General features: G+C 44.2%; 1 protein-coding gene across 3 annotated transcripts; it reads left to right on the top strand.

Annotated features, from left to right (window-relative positions):
* Nucleotides 1-367: 367 nt before the first annotated feature.
* On the top strand, nucleotides 368-15,782 carry ZBTB8A (zinc finger and BTB domain containing 8A). Of its 3 annotated transcripts, none has more exons than XM_029080773.2 (5): nucleotides 368-396; nucleotides 4,818-5,023; nucleotides 6,674-7,605; nucleotides 10,622-10,791; nucleotides 12,108-15,782. In XM_029080773.2, exons 3-5 carry the CDS (start codon nucleotides 6,675-6,677, stop codon nucleotides 12,441-12,443), a joined length of 1,437 nt encoding a protein of 478 aa, XP_028936606.1. In that variant the 5' UTR covers nucleotides 368-396; nucleotides 4,818-5,023; nucleotide 6,674; the 3' UTR covers nucleotides 12,444-15,782. The 3 variants fall into 3 exon arrangements, with proteins under 3 accessions (XP_028936606.1, XP_028936605.1, XP_007669950.1); XM_029080772.2 differs by lacking the exon at nucleotides 368-396 and adding an exon at nucleotides 1,054-1,156; XM_007671760.3 differs by lacking the exon at nucleotides 368-396 and adding an exon at nucleotides 1,054-1,156 and having other exon boundaries at nucleotides 6,674-7,443.
* The last annotated feature ends 4,384 nt before the right edge of the window (nucleotides 15,783-20,166 follow it).

A 20,166-nucleotide genomic window follows, 5' to 3' on the forward strand; every position in this document is an offset into this window, starting at 1 on the left:
GGAGGGCAAGGGGGTGGGCGGAGGAGGAGGGTAGTTGTAGGGGGTCGGGACGGTGGGCGAAGCGGCCGGTTGGTGGGCGGATTGGGTGCGTTGCCCCTTTAATTGTGTCCCCGGGCCTCGGGCCCGCCCGCTCGCCCTCCCTCCCTCCCTCCCTCCCCGTCCTCGTCCTCCTCCCCCTCCGCCCCCTGGCCGCCGCCCGGCCGGCGCCCGCCCTCCTCCTGCCCAACGCCCACGTCACCAACCCCCTTTTGTTTGTGGCCCGCTGGGGCTCCGGGGCTCGGGCCGCCACCCAAGGGGTTCGCAAGGGGCCGCTCCTTGCCCTCCCCCCCTTCCCCGCCCGGCCCCTCTGCCCGCCCCCGGCCCCCGCGGCCCGACCCCCGCAGCCCGCCCAGCGCGGTAAGTGCCGGGGCGCGGGGCCGCTCTGCCCCGGGGGGGGGGGGGGAAGGGGGGCCGTCCGGCCCGGGGGTGGATTTGTTGCCCGGGACCGGAGGCGGGAGGGGGCAGGGGAGGGGGCCCGGCTGGCTCGGCGCGGGGGTGGGCGAGGGGGCACGGGCGCCATTTGCAGCCCCGGGCGGGAGGGAGGGAGGGAGGAAGGGCTGCAGACGGCGCGGCGGGGAGGGGCTGGGGGGCGGCGGGGGGCACCGGGGGGCGGCGGGGCGGGGGGCAGCGGGCGAGCCCTGCCCGCGCCCACTGCGGGGCACCACGGGCACCACGGGCACCGCCCGCCGGACGGGACGGGACGGGACGGGACCGGGCGGGACAGCGCCGCCGCCGGCCGCCGCGGGAACTGCGCCGCCGCCCAACGCTCGGCGGGCGCCGCCTTCCCATTGGCTGCCCGCTCCGGAGGGATACTCCGCTCCGCCAATGGGCGGGCGGCCGGGCCGGCCGGACGCCTTCCCATTGGCTGCCCGCTCCGGGCGGACACTCCGCTCCGCCAATGGGGAGGCGGGCGGGCGCTCAGCGCCTCGGCCGCCCCCCGCAGCCCCTTCGGGCCCCGGGCGGGCCCCGTTGCGGCGGGTGGACCCCTTCCTGGCGAATGAGGGCCGTTTGAGGCGCGCCCGGACTCTCGATTGTAAAAAATAAAAAGCCGCTTACCCCTTCCATTGGTGGACTCCCGGGAGAACCGAAGGATAAAATTGCAGTAGCTCCTGGGAGGGTATCTGAGTAATACTTAATAACAATAATAATAATGTTGGTATTTGTTAAGCCCTTACAATATGCCGAGCACTGTTCTAAGCGCTGGGGGAGATACGGGGTATCCTTATATAAAGAGTGTGACATAATAGATAAAGACATAATAGATAAAGACGTGCATATAAAGACATAAAATATATATGTAAAGACATATAAAGACTATATATATATAAAGCCGTTATATAGATATATAAAGACATATATATATAATGACTTATAATATGTATAAAGGCTTATTATATATATGATAGACTCAATTTTTTAGACAGAGAGAGACTATATATCTATATATCTCTATCTCTATCTATATAAAGACTTGGACTGTGAGCCCGTCATTGGGCAGGGATTGTCTCTTTCTGCTGCCAAATTGTCCCTGCCAAGCGCTTAGAACAGTGCTCTGCACATAGTAAGCGCCCACTAAATACTATTCAATGAAGGAATGAATAAAGTATGTTATCCTTATCACAAGGATAAAGCTTTTAAATCGATTGCATCTTCTGGTTTTTACCGTCACTTTATTCACATTATTAATCCTGAGTTTAAGTGTATTTTCTCCCCCGTTTAGACCGTGAGCTTGTCATTGGACAGGGATTGTCTCTAACTTGCCAAATTGTACATTCCAAGCGCTTAGTATAGTGCTCTGCACATAGTAAGCATTCAGTAAATACTATTGAATGAATGAAGTATTTTATCCTTATCACAAGGATAGAGCTTTTAAATCGGTTACATCTTCTGATTTTTACCGTCGCCCTTACTCACATTATTAATCCCAAATTTAAGTGTATTTTCTCCCCCATTTAGACTGTGAGCCCGTCATTGGATAGGGATTTTCTCTACCTGTTGCCAAATTGTACATTCCACTCGCTTAGTACAGTGCTCTGCACATAGTAAGCGCTCAATAAATACTATTCAATGAATGTTTTAGTCCAAAAAATTTCATCTAACTTTGCCCAACTGACAGAAGTTTGTAAAAAAAAAAAAAAAAAATCCTATTGAACTACAGATGAATGGAATTTATGATCTTTTATGTACATTTTTTTTAAAAACTTTAAATTCGTAACAGCATGGTGAATTAGGGAAGAATGGTCTGGAACAGAGCTCCGGCAAAAGAATAAATGCTGGAGTTGTCCATTACTGTTTGAACTGTTTCAAGGCATTCATTTTTTGTTGTTTTTTTGTTATTCATTCATTCAGTAGTATTTATTGAGCGCTTATTATGTGCAGAGCACTGTACTAAGCGCTTGGAATGTACGATTCGGCAACAGATAGAGACGATCCCTGCCCAATAATGGGCTCACATGGTATTTGTTAAGCACCATGCCCTGTACTAAACTCTGGGGTAGATAGAAACCAGTCAGATTGGCCACAGTTATTGCTCTATGTGGGGCTCACAGTCTTAATACCCATTTTACCACCCTGCTTCCCCCAGCTTTTGTTGGGAGAGGTATGGGATTTCAGCATCCAGTCACCTGAAATGGGGCATTCCGGGGTAGTATGGGTACTGGGCTGCCCTCACTGACATGTGCCAAGGAATATATTTAATAACCCTTATCATATTTGTTAAGTGCTTACTATGTAACAAGCGCTGGAGGAGATACAAATTAATCAGGGTGTACATTTTTCCCTATACCACATGGGATTCAGTTTGTTTTATGGTATCTGTTGAGTACTATGTTTTCTAAGCAGTGAGATAGATGCAAGTTAATCAGGTCGAATATAGTCCCAGTCCCACACAGGGCTCAGCGTCTAAATAGGAGAATATAAAATAAATGCAAAATAAATGGTATTTTGCAGTTCTCAGTTGGGGAAACTGAGACACAGAGCAGTTAAATGACTTGCCCAAAGTCATCCAGCAGGCAGGTGGTGGAGCTGGGATTAGAGCCCAGGTCTTCTGACTCCCAGGCACATGGTCTGTCGACAAGGCCGGGCCTAATGTGGGGCCAAGTCCCACCCGAAGCTTCAGTATAGGAACCAAACTGCAGGTAACAATAATAATAATAAAGGTGGTGTTTGTTAAGTGCTTACTATGTGCCAGTCACTGAAGTAAAGCACTGGGATCAATACAAGCAAATTGGGTTGGACACAGTCCCTGACCCACATGGGGCTCACAGTGTTAATCTCCTTTTGACATATGTGGTATCTGAGATATAGAGGTCACACAGCATACAAGTGGCAGAACTGAGATTAGAACCCAGGTCCTTCTGATGCCCAGGCTGCATCCCTAGGCTGCACTGCTTCATTCCTACACACCCCAAGTCATACTTAGCTCATGATTCTCCCATCTCTGGACCCACTGGTTGGTCATTCATTCAGTAGTATTTATTGAGCGCCTACTAGGTGCAGAGCACTGTACTAAGCACTTGGAATGTACAATTCGGCAACAGATAGAGACAATCCCTGCCCATTGACGGGATTACATCGTACTTAGTGCTTGGGAGAGTACAATATAAAAGAAACATTCCCTGCCCACAATGAACTTACAGTCTAGAGGGGGGAGACAGACATTAATATAAATGATTAGATATGTATGTAAGGTCTGTGGGGCCGGGGGGGGGGTGATGAATGAAGGGAGCAAGACAGGGCGATGAGGACAGAAGAGGGAAAGGGGAAAGGAGGGCTTAGGGAAGTTGTGGGCAGGGAATGTTTCTGTTTTGTTACACTGTACCCTCCCAAGCGCTTAATACAGTGCTCTTCACACAGCACTCCATAAATATATGAATGAATGAAGGGAAGGCCTCTTGGTGAAGAGATACGGCTTTGAAGACGGGAGAGTAATTGTCGGATTTGAGGAGGGGGAGGGCATTCCAGGTCAGCGGTAGGATGTGGGCGAGAGGTCGGCAGCAAGATAGACGGGATGGAGGTACAGTGAGAAAGCGTTAGAGGAGTGAATTGTGCATTTTGGGGGGAGTAGCAGAGTAGCAAGATGAGGTAGGCGGGGGCAAGGTGATTGAATGCTTTAAAACAAATGGTGAGGAGTTTCTGTTTGCGGAGGTGGATGGGCAACCTTTGTAGTCTTGTCACATTAGCCCCTATACCTCTCATATGAATCCGTTAGCTATTTGCTTGCTTTGGCTCTTGCCATCTATACCTCTCTTCTTGCTCTTTTACCTAGTCTACGTTTGGAAATTTTGGTCCATTCACTTCCCCCTTTAGATCACCAATCCATCGTTTTTATCGAGTGCTTAACTGGGCAGAGCTCTGTACTAAGCGCTTGGGAGAATACAGTATAACAGTTGATCATAAACTACTCAAGGGAAGACACAATTATACATCCATTGTGCATTCCCAAGCGCCTAATCCTGGGCCCTGCATAAATGCTATTATTACGACTCTGCACACACAGTAAGTGCTCAGTAAATGCTGTTGAGAGCAATTCATTCAAGGGTGTTTGGGTTTTCTCTTTAACTCATCCTTCAAAGAGCTCAAGACCTGTACTTCTAAGCAATGACCACCTTTAAATAATGCAGAACTCAACATTGCCATTCTCAGCCAATTTAGAACCCAATGATTTCAACCGGCTGATATGTTTATGGGTTCCAGTGTAACTGGATTAAACGACTACTCACACTTCTTCCCTTGCCTCGAAAAGGTATTCAATAAAATGTTCTTTGAATTTCTTACAGGAATATTTACCGGTCTCCTGTCGGCAGATAGCCCTTTATCTCCTGCACCAAAAGTACGTCAGAAGTGGCTCTCGTAGCTCCGTATCGGAGTTGCTCTACAAGAAGCCGAGCCAGACCTGAGTCTCCCCTCGCCGTGTCCAGTTTAGTTGCTGTCCAAGTTTTATTCTTAAAAGGGGCTCCAAGCGTGCTAGCTGAAAAACACCCAGGTATGAAAGTCTTCTCTGACTCTTGACATTGGCGGGATTTCTAGCAGTATTGCTTCAGAGGAGCAGCGTGGCTCAGTGGAAAGAGCACGGGCTTTGGAGTCAGAGGTCATGAGTTCGAATCCCAGCTCTGCCACTTGTCAGCTGTGTGACTGTGGGCAAGTCACTTAACATCTCTGTGCCTCGGTTTCCTCATCTGCAAAATGGGGATTAAGACTGTGAGCCCCACGTGGGACAACCTGATTCCCCTGTGTCTACCCCAGTGCTTAGAACAGTGCTCTGCACATAGTAAGCGCTTAACTAATACCAACATTATTATTAAGTGGGGAATTTAGGGTTGCAGCCAAAATGTCTTATGTTAGAGTTATCTGTTCTACTGACATTTAGTTTACAGTAGAGAACAGGACAGTGATTTTGTTACAGTATCACCGCTTACGACTTCCATTAAGACTTCATGGAATATTTGTGATTTGATTTCTGTGGGAACTATGCTTTGGAATTGAACAGTGGACCTCTTAAAAGGGGGGGTATTTAAGTGTTTACTATGTGCCAGTCCCTCTACTAAGCTTTGGAATTGTACGACAGGCCTATTTTTTTTATAGTATTTAAACACATAACTATGTGCCAGACACTGTACTAAGCTTTGGAATTGTATGGCAGACCATTTTTTTTAATGCTATTTAAGCTCTTACTATGTGAGCAGTCCTGTACCAAGCACTGGAGTAGATACAAGCTGATTGGGTTGGACACAGTCTATATCTCATGTAGGGCTCACAGTCTTAATTCCCATTTCATAGATGAGGTAACTGAGGCACAGTGAAGTGACTTACCCAAGGTCACACAGCAGACAACGGGTGATTCTGGGATTGGAACTCAGGTCCTCTGACTCTCAGGCCTCAGATGTTTTCCACTAAGCCATACTGTTTCTCATTGCCTCTTAATGGAGGAGAGCAAATATTGGGGTGTATAAGGGGGAAAAAAAAGGTACTTTCATCTGTATTTCCCATATAGTTCTTCCTGAGCTGTTTGTGGTTTACTTTTCCTGATTTACAGTATAACTGCTTCGATTTTACAGTATAACTGCTTCGATTTTCTTCACTTGGTTTGGAGATATTTGGCTGAAGAGTACCATGGCGTGGTAGATCATCTTTGGCTGCTGGTTTAATCGCAATCACCCAAATAACCAGAAGAATTTTTAATGTTCTTCCCTGAAATTTGCATTTTTTCACCTCTGTGCAAGTTTAAGACGTTCCCTTAATTACAAAAACTACCCAGCTTCTCCAGTGGGATAGAGATTCCTCTAGATCCCCATTTTGCTGATGAGGGAATTGAGGCACAGAGAAGTGAAGTGATTTGCCCCAGGTCCCACAGCAAACAAGTGGCAGAGCCGGGATTAGAACCCCGGTTCTTCTGACTCCTAGGCTTGTGCTCTACCTTCTAGGCCACGCTGCTTCATGAGGTGGGCGGAAACAATAGTTAGGAAGGATTCACAGCGTGTTGTCCAGTTTCCATTTGGGAGAATAAAGTGTACAGGAATAGGACATGATGAGCTGAAGGAGGGGCCGGGCGATGATAAATCCTGTCACTCCGAGGCACGAAGTATCGCCTCTAAAATCGTCTTTTAGCTAACGCTCCTTGTCTTTTCTCCTTTAGAATGGAGATTTCTTCTCATCAGTTTCACCTTCTGCAGCAACTGAATGAGCAGCGCAGGCAAGATGTGTTTTGCGACTGCAGTATCCTAGTTGAAGGAAAGGTCTTCAAAGCCCATCGGAACGTGCTGTTTGCTAGCAGCGGCTACTTTAAAATGCTTCTTTCCCAGAGTTCCAAGGAAACCAGTCAGCCTACCACGGCTACATTTCAGGCCTTTTCTCCCGACACTTTTACCGTGATCCTGGATTTCGTGTATTCGGGCAAACTCTCGCTGACCGGTCAAAATGTCATAGAAGTGATGTCGGCCGCCAGCTTCCTTCAGATGACCGACGTCATAAGCGTCTGTAAGACCTTCATCAAATCCTCACTGGACATTAGCGAGAAAGAAAAGGATCGCTATTTCAGTCTGTCAGACAAAGACGCCAATTCCAACGGGGTGGAACGAGCCTCCTTCTACGGGCCTGGTTGGAGAGCCGAAAGCAGCCCTCCTCATCCTCACCTAAGCCCCGATCAAGGGACGGGCGCCATGGGTGGGAATTCCTGGAGCAATTACAATTACTACCCGCCTTCCCAAAGGAACGTCCAGCCGCCGCTGTCCAAGCATGAGCAGAGGCAAGATTCCAATAAGAAGTCCACCCGGCACCTAGCCTTGCCGCAGTCTTCTGACGTTCCTCCCTACAAGACAAGTAAACAGGAAGATCGCGCTTCCGAGCCTGCCGGCCCCAACCCCCAACCGGAAGAGCAAATTGATGCGGAAGTGGACTCCACCCATGGTGGGTACCAGTATGATCGTGGATGTGATGTTACACCTAGAAACTTAACAGGGTCCCAACAAGAACACGAATCCCCTCGGTCTGCTTCCAAATCTCCAAAGGCAGATGAATCCTATGCTAACATGCCCTTAATTTTAGGTGTGATGGGCAGCTGGACTGAAGGTAAATAACGATCTTTTACGTCTATCTCCTCCTCCCCCTACACCTTCTCTAGCTTTTCTGCTATCCAAGGCAGTGATTGGAATAGACAGGGTTCATAAGGGGGGCAGGATTTTTCTTGACCTCCTGTAGCATCGTTGTAATGGTCACTGAGAACCTGAGAAAACAGAGGTAATAAGGGATGATTTTACCCCCTTCCCACCTTAGTGGGATTATGGTTGAATTGTTAACCGATGAACTTTTGATCGTGTTTATCCAGTGAACAATCTTGGTGTCCCGGGTGAAAAATAGAGCAGCCTGGAAAATTACCATCTATCGATCAATTGTGTTTAGTGAGTGCTTAGTATGTGCAGAGCACTGTACTAAGCTCTTGGGAAGTGCAATATTATAGAGTTGGTAATAATAATTATGGTATTTATTCAGCACTTACTATGTGCCAGGCACTGTTCTAAGCGCTGGGATAGATACAAGTTAATCGGGTTGGGCACAGTCCCTGTCCCACACAGGGCTCACACTCTTAATCCCCATTTTACAGAACTGAGGCACAGTGAAGTGACTTGCCCAGGGTCACACAAGTGGCAGAGGAGTGGCGGAGCTGGGATTAGAAGCCATGACCTTCTGACTCCCAAGCCCGGGCTCTATTCACTAGGCCACGAATGCCATCCCTGCCCACATTCATTCTATGGGAGGAGATGAGCATTAGAATAAATTACAGATAGGGGAGATGGTTGAATATAAGGATACGGACATAACTGTTGTGGGGTTAGGATGAGCATCAGAATGCTTAAAAGGGTTGAGAACCAAGGAGTACTCGATACAGAAGAGAGAGAGCAAATAGGGGAAACGAGGCTCAAGTCAGGGAAGGCCTGCGATATACCACAGGTCAGAAACAAATGAAATGGAGCCGAAAATTTCAGAGAGTGAGCATGTAATGATTCATGCCTCAGCACTGGTCCTGTACTCCTCCAGGGGATTGATGGTCCTCACCATCAGATGCCTCTTCACCAGGACAAGGGTAAGTGTGAGATGGGCTGGTGAACCTTTAATGAGCTCATAAGATTTCAAGTAATCCATCTTCAAGGGCTAATTTCAGAATAGAGATTGCTTATGTGCTTGTCATCTAAAACAAGTTGGCAAAATTGCATGGTGTACTTATATCCATTCATTCAATAGTATTTATTGATACTTTATTTATTGAGCACTTACTATGTGCAGAGCACTGTACTAAGCGCTTGGAATGGACAATTTGGCAACAGATAGAGACAATCCCTGTCCAGTGATGTTTAGTAGCATGTATTAAGTGCCCTCTTTTTGGGGGGGGGATTGTATTTTTTTTAAGTACTTTATGCCCTGCACTGTATTAAGCCCTCTTGGTGTGCAGGGCACTGGACTAGGTGCTTGGGCAGAACAGAATTACGTGACAAGTTCCCAGCCCACCAGGAGCAGCTGCTTTTTAAAATTTCTTTTAACGGTATTTAAGCGCTTACTCTAGGCCGGGCACTAAGCACTGGAGTTAGATACAAGCTAATCAGGCTGGGCACAGTACATGTCCCACAAGTTTTATCCCCATTTTACAGATGAAGTAACTGAGGTAGAGAGAAATGTAGTGGCTTTGCCCAAGGTCACAGAGCAGACAAATGGCAGAGCTGGGATGAGAACACAGGTTCTTCTGACTCCCAGGGCTATGGTGTATCTGCTAGGCCATGATGCTTCTCGCATAAACGGAAACGGCCGCGTTAAGAAGTATTGCGCGTTTTAAATGAAAGGGTGACTTCTTGGATTGAGCCGATGCCTGTTTTATTTTTTCCCCATTTAAATTCTGGCTGTAGAAACTAGTTTCACTTGCCTCCAGTAGGAGAATAGTTTGTAGTGAATCAGAATTTTTAAATTCTGATTACGGATGCTTATTAGTGAAGGGTGAAGAATAGATCATAGATCTATTTCTTTGAATCAGTCCATCTGTTCTTCTCAGTGTGGGTAATGTTAACATGATTAACAAATATTTGCAATTCGTTCTAAACAAGCTACTTTATTCTTAACTTTAACAGTGTTTCTGAGTGGAATGTAATAATTAGCCTTGTAAACTTAATACTATCTTGCCCTGATGATGAACACAGTCATTTGAAACATCAATTGAGGCTTTTGGAAAGAAAGAGTAGATGATTACCCTATTATGAAGTCTGCAGTATTAAAAGCACATAGTATCAATCTGCTGTTCAAACAGTCATATTTATTGAGTGCTTCCTGGGTGCAGAAGACTGTAATAAACTTTTGGAAGAATACATTATAAAAGGTAGGCATGCTCCCTGCCTATAAGGAGCTTATAGTGTAGAGGGAGAGGACAGATGTTAAAATAAATTATGGATATGTCAACAGCAGAAGACAAGACGTAAGTGCCGTGGGACAGAGGGTGGGGTGAATGAAGGGTATAAATCCAAGTGCTTTCAAAGTCAGAGAAATCTGCTTTTTTTTTCCCTAGAGTATTTTGTTACGTGCTTACTACGCGCCAGGCACAGTACTGGGTTGGGACACAGTCCCTGTCCCAAATGAGGCTCTCAGTCTTAATCCCCATTTTACAGTTGAGGTAACTGAGGCCTTGAGAAGTGACTTGCCCAAGGTCACACAGCAGACAAGTGGCCGAGCTGGGATTAGAAACCGGGTCCTTCTGACTCCCAGGCTTGTGCTCTATCCTCTAGGCCACGTTTGCAAATCGGTCAATCCATGGTATTTATTGAGTGCTTACTATGTGCAGAGCGCTGTACTAAGCGGTTGGGAGAGTACAACAGTTAGCAGACACATTCCCTGCCCTTACTGAGTTTACAGTCTAGTTACTTGCACAGAATGTTTTGCCTAGAGAATAGTTCTCCATTTAAGTAGTATGGGTCTTTTTGACTGTTTGATCAATAAAGATGTGGTCTGATGTTAGCTCCCGAGACCCTGCAAGTTTTTTGGGCTAATGGTATGTTACTAGAATGACGATATGAAGACTCCAACCACTAACAAATTTGTCTTTAAACAGATGATCTGCCTCGGATGAGATTCAAGTGCCCGTTCTGCACCCACGTGGTGAAGCGGAAAGCGGATCTCAAACGCCATCTTCGCTGTCATACTGGGGAAAGGCCTTATCCTTGCGAGGCCTGTGGAAAAAGATTTAGCAGGCTGGATCACCTAAGTAGCCATTTTCGAACAGTATGTATGAATTACCACTTGGTTCTCTTCACTTCTTTATGTGCATTGGGAAAACTTTAATATTGGGGCCTGATTTTCAACTCCCATCTGAATTATCAGAACGAGCTGTAAAATCAAAAGTTGCTACACTGCATGCCAAATCCGTGTTTATTTCACTGCTAAATATTTGCATTTTGGCAGGCAGACTTCCCGAGGGGGCTTTATTTACTCCCAAGTGTAAAGTTTTAAAAAATTAACTTGGAAATGTAAGCAGTTTGAGTAATGGGGTATCCCAGGGTACTTATGGTTTTCAAGAATGTTACTGTATGGGGGGGGAGGTGTGTTTTTCTGAAGACTTACATGTTAGGTTCCATTCCAAACCAGCCCTAGCATGATGGCGAAATCCTCCCCACATCCTGCCAAATTCTGACTTCCCTTTCTATCCCCCTTTCTTAGAAGACTTCCTGATCCTCCACCTCTGCACTCCACCCACTCCTTCCCTATCTCCCTGTGTTCCAGTGGTTGTTTTTTTTTCCTTTATTTGAATTTCAGTCATAGCAACCACTGTTGCTATGTTGTTGCAGCGTTGCCTGGTGGATAGAGTCCAGGCCCATTTGTCTGCTGTGCGCCCTTGGGTAAGTCACTTCACTCCTCTGCCTCAGTCCCCTCATTAGTAAAATGGAGATTAAGATTGTGAACCCCAGATGGGACATGGATTATATCCAAACTGAATTTGAGAAGAATGTTAACCAAAAAAAAAAGGCCAAAGCAATATCTGGTTAGAATGAATTTTTTCCTCTAATGAAATTTCCAGAATCTAGAGCTGTTCAAGTTTAAGCTCCTTTGTCTTAGTCCTCCTCAGTCACCGTCAGAGGACTTTGATGCTTGAATTAACACAGAAATAACCCAACGTTGTACATCTGCATGTGGGGGAGGAGTGTGGGAGCTTGTCTCTTAAGATTCCTGTAACCCCAACTTCAGTCAACCATCAGTGGTTTGCTTTTAAAAAAACACATAATAATGATGGTTTTTGTTGAGCGCTTACTATGCGGCAAGCATTGTTCTAAGTGTTGGGGTAGATACAAGATAATCAGGTTGGACACAGTCTTTGTCCCACGTGGAGTTTACAGTTTTCATTTTACAGATGAGGTAACTGAGGCAGAGACAAGTGAAGTGACTTGCCCCAGGTCACACCGCAGTGAAGCGGCAGATTAGAACCCCAGTCCCTCTGACTTCCAGGCCTGTGCCCTCTCCACTAGGCCGTGCTGCTTCTCGTATTTATCTGCTAGAGCTGCCTGCTTTGGAGAAATCATAAATATAATGAAATCTTTCCACAGATTCACCAGGCCTGCAAGCTAATCTGCAGGAAGTGCAAACGCCACGTGACCGATCTAACAGGACAGGTGGTACAGGAGGGCACGAGGCGCTACAGACTGTGTAACGAATGCCTGGCAGAAGCTGGTATTGACAGCGTGCCCATCGATTTGGACGCTGAACAGTCTGTTGCCTCCTCTTCAGACGGAGAGAAGGGCTCGAGGTGGCACTTGCGTGGAGAGGAGAGCAGATCGTACGTGGAAATCGTAGAAGACGGCTCTGCCGACCTGGTTATCCAACAGGTCGACGACAGTGACGACGAAGAAGAAGAAAAAGAAATTAAGCCCAACATTAGGTAGTCGGGAGCAAACCAAGCTCGCATGTCTTCTCTTACTGCTACTTAATATTTTTCTCCTCTCCTCCCCCATACGTTTCCAAACCAGAGTCTGGGTTAATGCAACTGTCGTATTGGCTTGTTTTTTAATGACTTGATCTAACTTGCATGCATTTATGGACAGGACACTGAGTCCTCTTTGAACTATGTTCTATTTTACCAGCGTTTTACTGCGTTTGGAACGGACCCAGCTAAAGTTGGCATGATGGATGGGATAGGTGATCTCTGAATTATATTAGAGCAATGCTCTTTTAAATATTAGACAGAAGATCTAGTTCACAAGGACTTGGCCATGTAAAACATTATACATTTGCCACAGCGAAACCTGTTACTTTATAGAAAAAGGCCCTTTTCCAAAGGGGTGATTTTTTTTTATATCTACCTATATATCTATATATAAGCTATCACAGTATATTCATGGTGGAAAAGGAGGAAAGCATATAACAAGCCTTGCCACCCACCTCATTGCATTAATAAAATCTTTACCTTAATTTCAGAGCTGAAGAAAGTGGTTATTCCAAAATGGGCACCATGGTTTGGTGTACAGTGGACAGTATTTTCATCTGCTTTTAGAGATCAACGATGTATGAAAACTGTGCCTGTATGAATGATCACTTGGATTTTATTTCTATGCAGTCAGGGCTATCAGCTATAGAAAACAATGGCTGGAAATGATGTTATTCTTTGCTTTAACCATAGAGGTACTGGTCAAGCGATTGACAAAAGGGTATTAAAGTACGGACCAAATTTTTATAGAGTAACATATTTGTAAAAGGCAGAGGATGTTGAATTGAGGTTGGTTATAGCAGGATCGTTCATTTTCAAGTAGAGTCTGTTAGGCGAGATTTTCCTTTGGGGATTCCTCAAGACTTTCTTCTGAAACCACTAGCAAAAATATTCGATCCGGTGCTGAGAACAATCTGTTAAAGAACCAAACTAAGAATGCCAGTAAACTTCATAAAATAGTAATTAATAATTGTGGTATATGTTGTGTGCTTACTATGTGCCAAGCACTGTTCTAAGTGCTGGGGTAGATAAAAGTCACTGCAAGCGTTATCACCACTTTAATCTTCCTTATAATTGACTGAGGGGAGAGAATTCTACTCATGTACTATTACATGATGCTGTCACCCCCCCTCCTTGTGCAGCTCTTAATCTAGTATTTTTCACCCATTTTAAATCATCCCTAATATAAATTCCTATAAATGAAGACACTGAGTTGTGTAAATGATTAAATCTTTTATGAACAGTTTTAGCATGAGTGGCTAGAACAGAAGTAATGATTACCAGGAGGTAGTTTTAGAGCCAACGAAAGAGTCTGGTGCCAGATAAATTGCAATTTTCCCTCCCCGTGGGTGCCCCCAAATAGCTGTGTATTGAAAGCAACCACTCTGCTCAAGTATTCACATGACCAGTAGAGTTTTTTAACCATGTTTTTTATGCCTTTTGCTACAGCGAAGGTGGGAACTGTAATTCCTGCCAAGAGTTACTTCAAACGTGAAATACTCCTTCAGCATGTTGGAGTTTGCTATCTAATGATCTTTACGTGATAGGAATGAAAAAATGGAGACCTACATTTTTATTTAAATGATCTATATCCTTGAAAAAAAAAAAACACACACACAGACTGTGTGTGGGTGTGGTATTCAAATTCTTAATTTCTGATCCCGGAACCCACCCAAAGAAGGGTTGGAAAGGGACTCAAATGACTCCAGCCTACCTTGCAGCTCCAGAAAGAGTAAGCATGTCTTGTAGAACAGTATTTATCCAAGTCTATCAGGAAGGAGACAAATACAGAGCTGTAATTAGATTCAGCAGGTGCCCCGGGGATGAGTTTTGGTCTTTTGACTTTCACTATGCTCCTGAAGCCTGAGGATGTAGGAAAGCCTGGGTTCCCCTGGGTCCCCTAACTGACCCTAAAGAACACCTTGAGAGAGATGATCTAATAGCAAATGGCACCAGGATTTGCTCCTTCTCTCAAACTTGGTATAAAAAGGAGCTGTATTATTTAAAGGCATGTGATATTTGCATAAATAAGGCCCAGATTTGCTACCGGTTTGCAGATCTGAATTACAAAAAGTATTCTAAGGTCAATTGATAATATTGTTCCAGGTTACTGATTCTGAAGCTTTGCCTGAAATTTCTCTAGTTACTTGCTGCTCCAAGAAATGGCAAGGCCCAGTTCCCTAGAAAATGATCAGAACAGGATTATTTCTGAAACAGGGTACCTCTTCCTACATTGTAAGAAGGGAACAACTTACTTACAGTCAGGTTTGTGATGACAGATGGATCTTTACTTCTACAAACCAGGTAGTGATGGCATGTGCGCTCTCTCATTCTTTAAAATAAAGCTTTTATCTGAATTCCTTTATATGCTCTTCTGCTCTCTGCATGCAAACTGAAATATCCCAGCATGGTCGTTAGCATGTCCATATGCTGAGGGTCAGCAGTGGGGCATGTAACATTCTGTTTCCTTTTAGGAAATAATACCACCCCTTGACTCCTGATGAAATTTATCAAGGGTCCTCCCCTAACCCCAGCCCAAGAACCATCCCCTACTAAAAGGTTAAAATAGTAAGTACTAGAGTTTTGCCACTTGGACAGAATTTAAGAACAACAGGAAAAGAGGAAATGTTGATGTATTGCCATAACTTTGCATAACTTACCTTACAAAAGGTAGTCCTAAAATAGTCATTATTCCAATGCTTCTGTTTTTCTCATGAATTGATGTAGATTGGAACGTCTTAATTTTTTTCAGGACAGTTTGGAACAATGTATTTGGAAAAATGAAGTGTGGGGGTTATAATGTCTGAAAAACCCATTGTATAGGGCTGTAAGCTCATTGTGGGCAGGAAACGGTTCTACCTACTCTGTTGTTGTGTCCTCTCCCAAGCGCTTAGTACAGTGTTCTGCACACAGTAAGCACTCATTGATGATGATGATATGTGGAGAAATGTCAGGAGAACTGTCTGACAAAGCAGCACTGTTCTAGTTACCACTTCCTGAACTCAGAGGACCCTGGAATTGATTTCCGTCTTGACTGCTTAGGCCTGTGTACTAGGTACTCTGCAAAAACAATATGAGTATAAATTCTTCATTTTAGATGCAGCCTATCTGGAAGCAAGAGGGGGAGGTAAATTACTTCTGAAGTTCTCTTCTAATTGAATGCTCACATCCAAGAAGGAAGTTCTCCAACTAACTCCTGTTTCTTAAGGATGGTTGAGCTAGTTTCTAACTTTTCCTTTCAAAACTATTAACAGTGTCTCTTAAAATAATTAAAGATGGTCTTGCTAATGGTTTAAAATTGGCCAAATTATTGCTGGACAGTAGAAAAATTAGCCTATCACGTGGATGCGAGTTCAGGGCACAATTCAATATTTCAAAGTTGGTTGAAGACAAGTCATATCGAGTAATGTATTATTGCATTTTTCAAGGCTTCTAAATTCACAAATCATATAGCTAAATGTACAAAAAAGTATGAAAAGAAACAGTACCAGTAAATTATGGCTTCAGTGATATTAAAAACTTAGGTCTATTATATCCGGAACTCCCCTAAGGCACTAAATCTGATTTCTTAGACTTTAATGAAACTTTTTCCATTTTTAATGTTATTATTCAGTGCAGTGTGAATATTTAGCTTCTTTAGTGCATGAGATTTTTATCTTTGTGAAGTGTTCTACAATTTTCTTTCCAGTTATTCCTCTGAAGGAGGGCAGGCCCCCTTCAGAAACAAGGAAACTGAGGCAAAGAATTATTTAAAATATTTTTCCTTCACCTAGCAAAGTGACAGCGGAATTGAGATTAGAATGACTATATTTTCTACTTTACCAGACCATATGTCTGACCCTAGTTTCTCTAAAAGTATCTGAATATAGCTGGCATTGGTAATCTCTTGTTTATGTACATAGCAAACCAGTTTCGGGCCACAGATTGACTGTTATGAGTACAATCACTCTTGAGTACTCTGTTAGCTACAGCTATCCACATCCTGACTGTTTTCAAATTTCTGCTGACTTCCCTTAGGTGACGGGAATATGTGTGCAATGTGGGAACCCAAAATGGTGGATGGATTGTGCCCACGATCCTTGCTTCAGGTCAGAGCACAAGCCTGGGAAGTCCAAAGGACCTGGGTTCTAATGCCAGCTCCGCCACTTGATCTGTTGGGTGACCCTGGGCAAGCCAATTAACTTCTCTGTGCCTCAGTTACCTCATCTGTAAAATGGGGATTAAATCCTCCTCAGGCTGCGAGCCCCATGGGGGACAGGGACCGTGTCCAACCTGATTATCCCATATCTCCTCCGGCATTTAGTACACTGCTTAGCACATAGTAAGTGCTGAACAAGTACTGTTTAATTTTAAAAAATTCAAAAGTAGCTAAATGACTTAGTTGAGTTTTCTCTCCTTTCCCTGCTCACTTTCCGGAAGAGATGCTAACAAAAACCAAGGCAGCAGGAAAGAGAACCAAGGGCCAGGAGTACCATTAAATATCTGAGAGTTAGACATTCACATAATCATAGTATTCAGAATTCTTAGAACAACATTTTTTTCTCTTCTCTATCTCTTGTCTCTGGTTTTAAGGCAAAAGAGTGTGAAAATTATATATTACCTGTCTTGATTGCCAGATGTGAGCCGAGCACTGTACGATCGCCTGGAAGAGTCCAACAGAGTTAGTATGCATGATTCCTGCCCTCCAGGAGCATGGAGTCTAGCTGCATGTTTCCATTTAATCCTAATGGGTTCTTCATGACAGTCAGTCTGTTCTCCTTCAATAAGGAGGTTGTGTTCTTAAGGAACCTCACGTGTCATGAGGTTTTCACCTCATGTCTCACCTCATGTGACACCGCACATCGGTGCAAAACCAGTTCTTTCACCCCCACATGGAATCCACAGATGTGAGCTCCGGGTGGGTAGGGATCGTGCCTACCGACTCTACTGTACTGCACTTTCTCAAGCGCCTAGTAAAGTGCTCTCTGCATCAATTTAAAGGCTCATAAAACCACTGATTGATGTGCAGTGGTGAAAGGATGCCCCCTAATTCCACAGTAGCCCGGTGGAAACTGCACAGGAGTGGGAGTCGGGTACCACGTTCTATTCTCGGTCCGGCCGCTTACCTACTGCGGGATCTTGGGCAAGTTATTTCTCTGTACCTCAGTTTCCTCATCTGTAGAATGGGGAGAAAATATTCTCTCTCCGTTTTAGTCTGTGGGGCAGGGTCTGCATCCGATCCCATTACTTTGTATCAACTCCAGTGCTTAGCATAGTGCCTAGTGTGTAGCAAATACTTACTAAGTACCATAGTTATTATTCTATCCAACAAATCATGACAGCATACATTTTGGCTGAACAGACTCAACCGCATAAAAGCGCTTTACAAGAAATTGGTAGTAAAGCTCTGCATCCTTGGATTTGGTGCAGAAAGCTCACCACCTGGGTACAGTCTGATTCTATATCTGGAAACGGCAGCAGGACATTTTTGGCTCCTGGTTCTTTGCTTTAATGTATTAGAACTTTCAGTGTATAATCTTATTTTTTATCCTGTAAAAATGTTTGTGTTTAATGAGTTTAAAGTTTATTTTCATAAGGGGATTTTATACAATACTTCTGTTATCTTTTGTTGTTTCAGGAATTTTTTTTAACTGATTAACCTGGCCATTTCAATTGATTGTAGCAAACAAGTTCCTGAGAGGTAATTCTTTCAAATGTCTTTTTAAAGGTATTCTTTAGCAAGAAGCTAAAAACATTCTAGTTTTCGTAGGTAATTCAGAGGATCGTGACCCATTTTTAAAGGTTTTTAACCACTCTCTTTCTAAAAGTCCAGAATCTAGACTTGACATTACTACACATTAGAACCTCAACAGAATCCATCCACATACGTTGAACTCACAAAAACATTCAAACTCTGTAAAAATTTGAAAATATTTCAAGACTCCTTCCTTACTAAGACAAATTTTTGATAAAAAAGGCATCCCCAAACTTTGATGATGTGTAATCTATAGATGAAATATTCTTGCTTCTGCAATCACACCAGAGACACTACAGCATTATATTACTTACAGCAGGCCAGTTTATGTATTGTAACTTTTCTGAGGACTGCTTCCTTGATGTTCTTTCATTTTCTTTGAAAAATTCTTCCTTCCAAATTAAACAGCAGTATTTTCTAAGCACTATTCAAAAGATGAATTTTAGGAACAAATAAAGCTTTTCTTAAGTAGATTATGTGCTTTTTGACTTAATTGTGAATTTACTGAATATGAAGTTTGGGCTCGAAAACAAACCAAAATCAAAGGTAAAGTAGCATAGTAGATCATACCCATAAGGAAGCAGAAGGAAGCCCGTCAGGTAAGAGAACCTGTTTCTGAACCACTGAATGCCCATTTTTTTTTATTATTGTTGTGTTACAAACTTCCTGTGTGTCAAGCACTGCGCTAAATGCTGGGGAAGATACAAGTTAAGCAGGTTGGACGCAATTCCCGTCCCACATGGGGCTTACAATCTAAGTAGGAGGGGGAACGGATATTAAATCCCCATTTTATAGTTGAGGAAACCGAGGCCCAGAAAAGTTAAGTGACTTGCCCGAGGTCACACAGCAAGCAATTGGAAGACCTGGAATTAGAACCCAGGTCCTCCGATGCCCAGGCCCACGCTCTTTCCACTAGGCCATTCTGCTTCACTGTCTCTTTCACCCCCAGCATCCCTATGCCTGGCTCTCCAATCCAGGCTGTGGCCCTTAATAGCAGTCCAAATGAATAGGATAAAAAAATGAAGACTTTAGACTTTAAAGACTTTAAATAATTTAGACTTTAAAGACCATTTAGACTGAGCCCGTCATTGGGCAGGGATTGTCTCTATCTGTTGCCGAATTGTACATTCCAAGCGCTTAGTACAGTGCTCTGCACAGAGTAAGCGCTCAACAAATACTATTGAATGAATGAATGAATGAAGGGAGGCACCATGTCCTAGTGGAAAGAGCCCAGGCCTGGGCGACAGAGGACCTGGACCTGATCCCAGCTCCGCCACTTGTCTGCTTTGCGACCTCGGACAAGTCACCTCATTCCTTTGCGCCTCAGTGACCTCATCCGTAAAATGGGGATTCAATCTGTGAACCGTATGTGGGCACAGACTGTCCAACCCGATTAGCTTGTATCTATCCCAGTACTTACTCTGCACACAGTAAGCACTTAAAAAAGACCATAAAAAGGTTATACGTAAAATCCAGTCAGAGGACCTGGGTTCTAATCCTGAGTCTCCCACTTACCTGCTCTGTGATTTTTGGCAAGTCACTTTAACTTTTTCTGGACCTCAGCTGCATCACCTGTGAAATGGGGATTCGACAATATATGTTCTCCCTCTTACCTAGACTGTGAGCCCTATGTGGGACAGGCACCGAGTCTAACCCGATTATCACGTACTCATTCAATCCTATTTATTGAGTACTTAACTGTGTTCAGAGTACTGTACTAAGCACTTGGGAGAATACAATATAACAACAAACTACACATTCCCCGCCCACGGTATCTAACCCAGAGCCGAGTAAAACAGTTGGCACATAGTAAACTCTTATAAATACCAGTAATGCTACTATTACTAATGCTAATAATAATAAAAAATGGTTGGCAAACTGTACTTCTATCTCACTGCCGACACCTTGCCCCCATCCTGCCTCTGGCCTGGAAATCCCCCTCTTCACA

This window comes from Ornithorhynchus anatinus, chromosome 16 (genome assembly GCF_004115215.2).
Source record: "Ornithorhynchus anatinus isolate Pmale09 chromosome 16, mOrnAna1.pri.v4, whole genome shotgun sequence".
Taxonomy (NCBI): domain Eukaryota; kingdom Metazoa; phylum Chordata; class Mammalia; order Monotremata; family Ornithorhynchidae; genus Ornithorhynchus; species Ornithorhynchus anatinus.